General features: G+C 47.9%; 1 protein-coding gene across 2 annotated transcripts in view; it reads right to left on the bottom strand.

The window, feature by feature from the left end:
- Positions 1-206: 206 nt before the first annotated feature.
- The window catches only part of GGA1 (golgi associated, gamma adaptin ear containing, ARF binding protein 1), a 136,125-nt gene continuing 124,841 nt past the window's right edge, over positions 207-11,490 (bottom strand). For both annotated transcript variants that reach the window (XM_078684067.1, XM_078684073.1), the window contains exon 17: positions 207-1,962. In XM_078684067.1, the coding sequence (XP_078540193.1) occupies positions 1,852-1,962 (111 nt within the window). In that variant the 3' untranslated portion in view covers positions 207-1,851. The remainder of the gene's footprint in view (positions 1,963-11,490) is intronic.

The following is an 11,490-nucleotide window of genomic DNA, read 5'->3' as shown; positions in this document are numbered from 1 at the left end:
TCTATTTGCATTAAAAGAGGATCCGTAGCACATGCGTATGGCAATGTGGGCAGCAAAGCACTTTTCACTTGGAGGCAATAAATATGATCCAGTTCACCACCTTCTGTCATAGGGCCCACTCTTCTTATAACACCAATCTGATAGCTAGCTCGCGGAGCTAGAGCTTCACTGACAAACCTAAATAAAAAAAAGATAATCACACCACATCAGAGGAGAATATTGATTTTATTACACCCCATAAATACATTATTAGCTTGCTGTTTCTTTTACAGACGTTATTCCTTCCTTGCACCTAATCAATCGAGGAATACATATTATATACAAGGGCAGAAGGCAAGGGGTGGCGACGGAGGAGGAAATAAAAATTAAAAATAAACTTACAACGCCCTATGCCTCCTACGCCACCCAGTGCCTCTTAGAAGAAAAAAATAGATTTATATATAATTAGGATTTGGTATAAGACACAGTGGAATCCCATCACAAAGTGGGGGCGTTGGAAGCAGTCATGGACCAAGAAACAGGATGTGGCAGTTGCAAAGCCAAGATGGGCTTCTATAGGCCAACCCTTCTCAATTCCAGCCACCTACTAGGTCAAAGGTTAAGGAATCACAAAGATTATTAACTTTGGAAGGGTAAATGGATGGCTGACAGTTGGAATCACCCATTTTCTTCCATTTGTGTGAGGGGTAACCACAGCAAGTTCGAAAGTCAGGTGGACCCCAACCTTCTCACATCTTCAAAGTCTTCTCACTTCGTCTAAGTTCCAATTTATGCCCAGTGCCCCCACAATACCGAAGCATGCATGCTTAAAGGCCACAGGGTTGCACATAGGCTCCCTAAAATGAAAATGAGGACTCAGGGTGCAGAGAGGACTACTGATGGGAGCTATCTGGGCAGTAAAAGAGAACACTGTGCAAACGAGGGAGGAAAGGAGGTGAAGGAAGCTACTCAATGCAGGGTAGAAGAAAGAATTCTTGGGTTCCGTGCTCCTCCAAGAGCTGTGTGCTTGTTCTATTAACAGATCCTGTAAGGACTAGTGAGTATGGGTGGTCACATGATGGGATTGAGGCGGCTCTGGTCTTTGTGAGTCTTGGGATTCAGCTGCAGAGAGAGGTTGATATTGGTGAATAGAAAAGGCACATATAGCCTTCCCTTCAGCAGTGATAGGATAAACTGGTTTAGAAAATACAGGGGTTGGGTCGAAGACTAGGATAAAGAGTTTCACTGGACCATGCCACCGTCATGCTTGGTCGCAAACAGTGGGGAACAGGGACTCCGAAGCTATGAAGCTGGCCGGCAGATGGTACGTGGAAGGTATACCCACCAGCATCCCCAAAATGTATATATGACCACCAACCCACATGAACATTGCCCAGCATCACGCTTAAACAACACCTGAGAAGACTGTGCCTTTCCTCTCCTCTCGCAGCTTTGCTCACCAGTCACTGTTTACCAGAAACTGAGGTCATGTTAGGGGGGATTTTAAAGGGAGGTCAAGAGAATATCAGTCACCCCTACGACTTGGTAATTGGCTTTAACAGCCTTTATATCCAGCCTAACATAGCCACAAGAGAGCAAGATGGCGGAAAAATCTTCACATTTCCACAGAACAGGCTGTTACCGCCCTCTTCTGACCCTGAGCTTCCCGGGTCAGAAGCAGGAAAGGAACTGAAGTGCAAATCCAATGATTAAACAGAAGACATCTGAGAAGGCTCTAGCCACCACCCCAAGAGGGAGGGGCAGACCCCAACCCAAAAACTCTTGCGCTAGCAACAAGGCTCCCTGGCCTCCAGAGAGCGCTGATGAAGCATTGTGTTGACCTTCACTCTTCTTCTGGGAATGTTGTCACAGCTATAGTGTCCCCCAAGTCTCTGGCGGGGGAAATTGGTCGACGTCACCCATCTCGTTGAACGTCTGGTCACCCATAGTAAAAGTCAACTTGTACCGGAGACGCACCTTCTCCTGTGAAGGGTGATTAGACAAAAAAGAGTAGGTGATCAAAGAAAACAGAGCCATACGAAGGCAAACAATAATATAGGATTTACAACATCTGAGCAGAGAGTGTTATCAGATAAGAGCAAGACATTAACACTGAGAGAAAGAAAGATAGAAGAGAAGGACAACAGAGGGAGAAATCTTCATATGAGGGGGGCAAGACCATTAGAGAGCTGGGGCGGGACTTGAGAGGATTAGAAAGAAACACTATAGGCGGGGAAGACATTGGGAGAAACAGGAATAAAACAAGTTACTTACCTGTAACTTTGGTTCCCCAGTATTGGTAACTTTCATAGATTCCCATGCTTTGTATCATTCCCCGTCGTCGGAATGGGAGCCTCGGTAAATAAAAAATACCATACTAGTAAGCACAAAGTGAAAAAATAGGCCTAGGCCTCATCTCATTTTGTAGCTTATCCACCTCTTTTTGTAAAAGAGACCAAATTCTTGCAGTAGCCAATCAATCAGAGCAGCCTCACCCCATAGAACCTTCCTGAGAGAGCCTGAGAGCCTCAGATTTTCGTAGCCGTTGTGAACAGCAACATCATTGGATAATAAGGCTGAGCTTTCCCAGGGGAGGAGGGTGGGCGCATGGGAATCTATGAAAGTTACCAATACTGGGGAACCAAAGTTACAGGTAAGTAACTTGTTTTCTTGCCCCAGTATTGGAACTTTCATAGATTCCCATGCTTTGTATCAGAATAGCTAGCAGTAAAGAGAAAAGCATATTTTGTCATCTGTGTACCTGTAAATGTCATACATAATCCTGATAAGAAAAACAGATACACATTTGCATCACAAAGCAGAACAACAACAAGTAATACAAAATAGGAAGGCGGGATAGAAAGGAAAGCTCACCGACTTATTGGAAAAGGTTCCTCAAGACCGCCTGGCCCACTGCCGCATCCTCTTTCACAGAAGAATCCAAGCAGTAGTGGCGAGTGAAGGTGTGGACACTGCTCCATGTCGCCGCTCTACATATGTCCTTGATCGGGACACCTGAGAAGAGAGCCACCGATGAAGCCACTGATCTCGTAGAATGAGCACAAACTGCTCGCTGAAGTGGTTTTCCCCCTTCTCGATGGCAAAACTGGATTGCACTGGATATCCAGCGGGAAATGCAGGGTTTAGAAATTGGACAACCCTTTCGTGGAGCACTATATGAAACAAAAAACTGGGAAGACTTCCTGAACAGTCTTGTGCGCTCCAAGTAGAACTTGAGACATCTGTGAATGTCCAAAGAATGCAACGCCCTCTCTGCTGGCGTGGAGGGCCGCGGAAAGAAGGACTTTAGGATCACCGGCTCATACAGATTAATTTCTGAGGGGACCTTAGGAATAAATTTGGGATTTGTTCGTAGGATGAGAACATCATTTTTAAATTGCAGAAAGGGTTCCTCAATTGTGAAAGCCTGGAGCTCACTAACTCTTCTAGCCGATGTCAGGGCCAAGAGAAGAGCCAGTTTCCATGAGACAAACTTCATGTCAGCTCTATGAATAGGCTCAAACGGGGCCTTCATTAGATGTGACAGGACCAAATTAAGATGCCAGGCTGGTGGTGGAGGCCGGACTGGTGGAAAAACCCTGGATAAACCTTTCAGGAACTGTTTAATGATCCTTGCAGACCAAAGGGAAGGACCTGATGATGATCGTCTAAATCTAGAAATGGCCGCCAGATGTACCTTTACAGAAGAAGGAGCCAATCCAGACTTTGCAAGAGAAAGGATGTAAGGCAAGAGTTGGTGCGGTGCAGAAGTATATGGGTGTAGACCTTGTCTCTGACACCAAAGGCAGAATCTCTTCCACTTCGTCCGATAGGTTTTATTCGTACTAGGCGCTCGGGCCTGGGCCAAAATGTCTTTACATTCTCCTGAAAGATTCAAACCCTAGAACTCTCTGAACTCAGGAGCCACGCTGTCAATTGTAGTGACTTCAGGTCTGGATGTAGAACCTGCCCGTGAGACATTGTTAATAGTGATGGAACAGGCCGCAGGAGAATCGGTTTATCTTGGGAGAGAAGAAGAAGCTCTGTGTACCAAAACTGCCTGGGCCATGCTGGTGCGATCAGAATCATTCTGCATGGCTCTGCCTTGAGCTTGCGGATCAGCCTCGGGAATAGCGGAATAGGAGGAAAGGCGTAAACAAATGCGCCGTACCAGGCAATCAAAAGCGCATTCCCCAAGGATCCCTGATGGTGAACCCTGCTTGCGTAGGACTGGCATTTGGCGTTCTGAGGAGTCGCAAACAGATCGATGGTTGGGGTCCCCCAACGTGAAAACAGTTTGTCCAGAATGGTCTGATCCAGTTCCCATTCGTGGCTGATAGTCTTTTGGCGACTCAAAGCGTCCGCTGTGGCATTGAGCGAGCCCGCCAGATGTTCCGCTGAAAGAGTGATATTGTGTTGGATCACCCAATTCCAAAGCTTCTGTGCTTCCTTCGAAAGGGTGCAAGATCTCGTCCCGCCCTGCTCGTTTATGTAGTGCATGGCTGTGGTGTTGTCTGTACGAACCAGCACTGAACGGTTGCGGATCCTTGGAAGGAAAGCCTGTAAGGCTAGACGAATGGCCATAAGTTCCAGTAGATTGATGTGGAACTTGCCTTGGACTGTGCTCCAATGACCACTGACTTTCAGTTCTTGGAGGACCGCTCCCCACCCCTCCATGGATGCATCTGTTGTCAATACCATGGGAGATGGTGGAAGTTGGAATGGCAAACCTACTGAAAGATTCTCTTTTAGCAACCACCAAGCGCCTGCCTTTCGCATTCCTGGTGTGATCACTATTTTGTCGTCGAAGGAGCCTGTCACCTGACACCATTGTTTGTCCAACTGTTCCTGTAGTGGAGGCATTCGCAGCCTGCAGTGTGGTATCAATGGTATGCAGGATGAGATCGATCCGAGAAGCGATTTGTATTGGCGAACTGACAGAAACTTCCTTGTCTGTAGGAGGCAAGCTGAGGAATCAGTTTGGTTTGGCGCTCTTCCGAAGGAAAAGCCAGGCAGCACTCCGTGTCTAGGATCGCGCCCAAAAACCTTGCTGTCTTGAGGGGCGCAAAATCGATTTCTCCTTGTTGAGCCGAAGGCCCAGCTGCTCGAACAGTTGACTGCAGCTCGTGACTGCTCTGGACGCTTCTACGAACGAAGGAGCCTTTACCAGCCAATCGTCCAGATATGGGAAGACTTCGAAAGACTGCCTCCTGAGAAAAGCTGCCACAGGAGCCAGTACCTTTGTAAAGATCCTCGGTGCGGACCGGAGACCAAAAGGCAGTACTCTGAATTGAAAATGGCTCTTGCCTACTGTAAACCGAAGATATTGCCTGTGAGCTGGATGAATGGGCACATGGAAATAAGCATCCTCCAAATCTAGGGTTGCCATGAAGTCCTCTGGATTGAGAAGGCGGAGGATGTCCTGAAGAGTGACCATCCTGAAGGACAACTTGATGAGATAAGTGTTGAGCTGCCGTAGATCTAAAATCGGACGCCACCTCTCCTTCCGCACCAGGAAGAACCGGGAATAGAACCCTTTCCCCCTCTGGGAATGAGGCACAGGCTCTATCGCCCCCTTGATGAAGAGTTGGTGGGCCTCGATACGAAGAAGTCTTAGATGTTTGGGTGTAATGGCGTCTGGAGCTCTCGTTGGAGGAAGATCTTGAAACTCCAACGTGTGTCCGTCCTTGATGATGTTCAGGACCCACTGGTCTGTTGTTATGACCTTCCAGCTGTTGAGGCAATGGGCAATCCTGCCCCCCACTGGTGTTAACGAGGGTACAGGAACAGTAGAAAGAGCCACATGGCCGCTATTGTCTCTTGGTATTATCTCTCCTCTGTTGCCCCTGACGTCCTCTCGGCGGCTGGCGAGAGAAAGACCCCCTCTGTGAATATTGGGGTTTGTATGACTGGCCAGGTTGGGAGTTGGAAGAATAGCGGTGCTGATTGCCGCCTCTGTAGGATGAAAAACCTCTTCCTCTTGCCCCCTTAAAGGGAACTTTGCGGTATTGTAATGTTCCTAAGGACTTGGCCGTGTCAGTATCTTTCTTTATGCCTTGTAGGGCGTCATCCACATGTTTGCCAAATACCATCTCTCCATCATAAGGCAGATCCAGAATTTTGTTCTGTACTTCCTGTCGAAACCATGTGGCTCGCAGCCAACCCTGGCGTCTTAAAACTGCTGAGCCGGCTAGCGCTCGGAAAGCCGTGGTTGCTATATCCATAGCGCAGTTGATTACCTCTGAAGAGGCACGCTCCCCTTCCATCAAGATCTTTCTGACCTCGTCCTTAGACCCATCCTGAAGTTCTTCCACAAACGGGGAGAGGTCACACCACATCTGGCGATCATATCTCCCTAGAATCGCCAAAGCATTAGCCGCCCTAACGAGGAGGCTGGCCATTGCGGAGAATCTTTTTCCAACATTGTCCGGACGCCTCCCCTCTTTATCAGGTGGTGTCGTTAGCGGCGTGGATGGATTCTTTGATTTACTCTGTGCGGCCTGGGAGATAACCGAGTCCGGTTTTGGTTGACCTAGAAGACCTGCCGGGCTGCCCTCCGGCGCCTTATATTTTTTCTCCAGTCTGGGGAGTACTGGGAGGACCGTGGCTGGATTGTACATAGCCTTTATGCCTTCTGACCAAACATGTTCAATGATGGGGATTGAACTAACTGACTTCCGGAATGGTTCTTTGAAGTCATACAAAAAACAGTCAGATTGAACTGTGGTAACTGGAAGACCAAATCTCTTGGATGACCGTTCCATTAAATTGTGAAAGCCTCCAATATCTGCTGGAGGAGAGATTGCGGTATCAGGCCCTGTTACGTCTGGATCTTGAAGGTTATACTGATTCCAGTCCATATTCTGATCTTGGCCAGGGTCCCCTTGTTGATCCACATCTGAAGAGGCATTATCATCATCAGTATTATCCCTAATGGCAACCACCGCTTGTGGATGCTCCACGGGCATGCGAGGCCTCTCTTGCTGGTCATAATAGGCTTGTGGAGCATAGTGATGTTGCTCCATTTCACCTTCTTCAGAACTGAACTCCTGTAACTTGACTTGTAAGTCAGATGGGCTATAAGCCGGCCCATAATTGCTATCAGTCTCCTCTTCAGAGTCCTCATCAAGCAATAACGTAGGAGGCAACTGCGAAACTCGCCTTGGTGATGTCATTTCTGGTGTTATATGTCTCTTTTTCTGAGAAATGCCAAGTTTCCCCGTCGTCGATGACGTCGTCGACGGGATCGTCGTCGACGGTGGAATCTTCATGGACTGTTTTGTCGAAGGAAGCGCCGACGAAGAAACTGTGCTCATCGTCGAAGGCTGAATCGTCGACGGGGAGATGGTCATCGTAGAGGATGGTTGGAGCGTCGCCGGAACCGTCGACGAACTCGTCGTCAGAATCATGGTCGCCGGCGTCGTCGATGTTGTCCTCGTCGTCGTCATCGCCGCCGACGCGACCCTCATCGTCGACGTGGAAAAAGTCAGCTTCGTCGACGACGAACAGGCATCAGGCGTCTTAAACACCGTCGACGGTGTAGATGCCGTCGTCGTAGCTGTCGTCGACGAGCCCGTCGACTAGGCCAGTTTTAGAGACAAGTCTTTTTTGACAGGAATCGTCGACGTACCTGTGGTTTTCACCGTTGACGAACTTTGTTTTTTGTCAGAAGCAATGTCCTGAGGCGTAGAGGAAGGCTTTTTCACCCCTCTTTCCTTCTCAGAGGGTGGTGAAGTCACAGGGACGATCTTTTTAGCCTTTTTTGAAGGTGGCAACTCCTCAGGCTGTCCCTGCCTCTCCTTTTCACCGCGGTGAGGAGATTTTAGGGAAGCAGGCCTATCAGACCTATCAGAGGTCCCGGGCAAGGCCTTGACATGGGGCTCATCAGATGTAGTAGGGGGAGACCTATCCCTCTTCTTTGATTTTCTTGATGACACCACCGAAGAGGACCCCTCACTGTCTGAAGACAGAACTCCCTTGCGGTCCTTCATTTTTTGTAGCCAAGTCAGCAGGCGGCCTTCTCTGTCCCTCAAGGTCTTGGTGGAGAAGGTTCTGCAAATCTTGCAGTCAGTGGCCTTATGATCCGGATATAAGCAGTATATGCAGTCTTCATGTTTTGTCTTCAACAAATAACCTCTTTTTAGAGCAAGTAGCACAGGCTCTAAATAGTGCTTTCTTCTCTCTGTCAGACATGACGAAAAAACAGGCAAAAGTTGTAGAAATATACTCAGAAGTGAAGAAAATTCAGCAGAGCTCAATGGAGACTCCCTTGCACAACGTGCGGTAGAAAATCGGAGGCTCTGAGGCTCTCTCAGGAAAGTTCTATGGGGTGAGGCTGCTCCGATTGGCTACTGCAAGAATTTGGTCTCTTTTACAAAAAGAGGTGGATAAGCTACAAAATGAGAGGAGGCCTAGGCCTATTTTTTCACTTTGTGCTTACTAGTATGGTATTTTTTTTATTTACAGAGGCTCCCATTCAGACGACGAGGAATGATACAAAGCATGGGAATCTATGAAAGTTTAAATACTGGGGCAAATTGGGAAAGCAGGACTTGGGTGGAACAGAACATGGGAGGGTGGGGTAAACAACCTTGGGTGCAGTTGTAAGTTTCAGCATAGGGAGACAGGGATGTCTGATGGTTAGAAGGGAGAATGGGACATTATGGTGGATATAGGGAGCTCAGACTTGGAGACACATCAGATGGCAGAGACAGTGATTTGGCTAGAGAGAGAGAACAGATTCATCTGAAAGGATAGAGGTTCATACTTGACAGAGCGTCATCTGCTGGGGCTATATTGTCACTAAGGGAGAGATGAAGACCAGTTTACAAGAGTGATAAGGAGTGGCAAAGAGAGAGAGAAAGGCAATAATCTGTGAGTGTATTAGATGATAGCAATAGTCTTTACAGTGGAGCAAGGCTCATCGGCAGCGGGGGTAGAAACATTCTCAGAGAGGAGACCCATACTTTCTCTGTTCCTTTAGTTATAACTCGGGAGGAAGGCGGCCCTAGTCTTGACGAGTCTCGTAATTCAGCTGCAGAGTATCCCTGGAGGGATACTTGTGCCTGACCCTAGATAGCCTGTCTTAGACAGTACCTTTTCCAGTCTAAAGGGTTTAGAACCAACCCATAAAGAAGGACATTAGCTGGCAGAGCTCTAACGAGGGATAGGAGACAACTTCCAAAGCTGATACAGTGAGGATTACATGGCCCAAATTACCCAAATGTATTCACCTTAGGTTAGATTGGAGGAAAGGAAGTATGGACTAGCCTAAAGTGAAACAAACCTCTACCAACCAGGCTACAGTGGGACCACACAAGCTTGTCCAGAGCAAGAGGAGACCGGAGGAGCAGAACTGGTGGTTTTGTGAATTCTGTATGACTGATATCAGATGGGCTGAGACAGGTTTGTTAAATGGTGATGCCTAGTACACTAAGGCAGCTCAAAGGTTAGGTTAGTTTGTATAGCGCATGGCTACCCCAGCAATGGGGCATCCCAGCGCTGCGGACGAACATAACAAATCAATTGTATGAAAAGAGAGAGTGTGATGGTGGCTGCCACTGCCCTACCACTGCCATACAGATTAGATGGTAGAAAATAACCAAGTTTTAATTAGTTTGCGGAAGTGCTGCTGGTTCGTGGTAGCACGTACTTGTAATGGAAGAGCATTCCATAGAAGTGGGGTCTTGTGTTTAAATGAGCGTCCACCCGCTCTTCTCCTGCGAACCCTCGTGGTGCAGGCCAGATGGAGATCTGCAAAGAGGAGATCGCGAGTCAGGGTGTAAGGGGTGCAGAGTCCCTGCAGAATTTGAGGGCCGCGTCCGTGGAGGACTTTGTGGGCTACACATAGGGTTTTAAATTGGACTCTCTGTTTAACAGGTAGCCAATGCAGCCGGGCGAGAGCCTTTGAGGCAGAGCAATGTTTTGGCAAGGCAAGCAGAGTACGAGCTGCCGCATTCTGAGCCCTTTGAAGTCTCTTAATGACCGTCAGATTAGAGCCCAGAAACAGAACATTGCAATAGTCCAGATGTGAAAGGACCATAGCTTGGACAATTATCTGCCGGGTCGGAGGTTCAAAGAACCCAGAATGGGCCTAAGGGAGCGAAGGCGCCCAAAGCAGGTGCCTGCCACTTTTTTTGCATGGGAGTCTAAAGAAAGATCCTTATCCAGCAGAACTCCAAGATTTTTTACTTCCAGCTTCGGGGTTTTTAGACAAGCCCAATATGGGGGGCCACCAGTGTTCCACCCACTTCTGTGGATTCCGGCCAACTATGAGCAGCTCTGATTTAGAAGCATTAAGTTGTAAACAGTTGCTGGATAGCCAGTTGGCAATGGCCATAAGATCCTCACCAAATTTAGCTTGGTCTAGCTCAGCGTAGTTAGAAAAGGTGAAAATAAGCTGGGTATCATCAGCATAAGAAGTTAATTTTATCTCCCGTTCTTTGGCTAATATGGCCAGGGGTCTAACAAACGTTAAACAGCGTAGGGCTGAGAGCTGACCCCTGAGGGACCCCACAGCTGAGGGGGTGTCTTCCAGACGAGTGCGGAGCGGCAAGCACCTGGAAGGAACGGTCTGATAGAAATGATGCAAACCAATCCAGGGCGCTGCACCCGATCCCGATCTCCCCAAGACGTTCAAGCAAAATCCTGTGGGAGACCGTGTCGAAGGCCGCACTCAAATCCAGAAGAATGAGGGCGGAGGTATTGCCCAGATCTTGTGCCACCCTCAGCTGTTCAGTGACTGCCAGGAGGGCTGACTCCGTGCTGTGATTGGCTCTAAAGCCATTTTGGGAGTCAGCTAGGATATCATTAGTTTCCATATATTTAGTCAAAATAGCATTCACGTGGGATTCCGTACCCTTGGCTAGGTAAGGCAATAACGATATAGGTCTATAACTTTCTGGCCTTAGAGGATCCAAGGTAGGCTTTTTCAAAAAGGGAACCACCTTAGCATGCTTCCAAGAGCAGGGCACCGTAGTTAATTGGAGAGATTGATTAATCAGCTCATGGCCCTCCCGCAAGATAGAGTCATGATCCAGTCTAAACATCTCAGGTTTGACCGGATCATCTGGAGAGGCGGACTTTACTTTACTGGCAAGAAGTTCCAAAGCTTCCTGGGAAAGCAAGGGGAGGGTTAAAAGGGAGTGAGATCGAACAGATGAACCTATAGTGTCAGGGGTGTGTGGCCCGAGCATTGGAATTTAAGGCATTATAGATACCTTTGACCTTTCCTATGAAAAAACAAGCTAGCTCTTCACACTGCGTATTAGATTCTATTGTGCCATCAGTGGCCTCAGGGGCTTTGGACAAATCCTTTATCAATGAGAAGATGGTTTTTGATCGATTAGTACTAGAATTGATCAAATTGGTGTAATACATGGCCTTGGCCTTTTTTATCCGTTTATGGTACAATTTAGTGGCAGATCTATAGCTAGCTTTTACTACGGGGTCATATGAGCGCCTCCCACTTGCGCTCAAGGAGTTTTTCTCCTTAACGAGTTCCTCCGAGTA

The sequence above is a fragment of the Lissotriton helveticus genome, chromosome 1_1 (assembly GCF_964261635.1).
Source record: "Lissotriton helveticus chromosome 1_1, aLisHel1.1, whole genome shotgun sequence".
Taxonomy (NCBI): domain Eukaryota; kingdom Metazoa; phylum Chordata; class Amphibia; order Caudata; family Salamandridae; genus Lissotriton; species Lissotriton helveticus.
The sequence above is the reverse complement of the archived record's forward strand: the minus strand, read 5'-3'. Positions and strand labels throughout refer to the sequence as shown.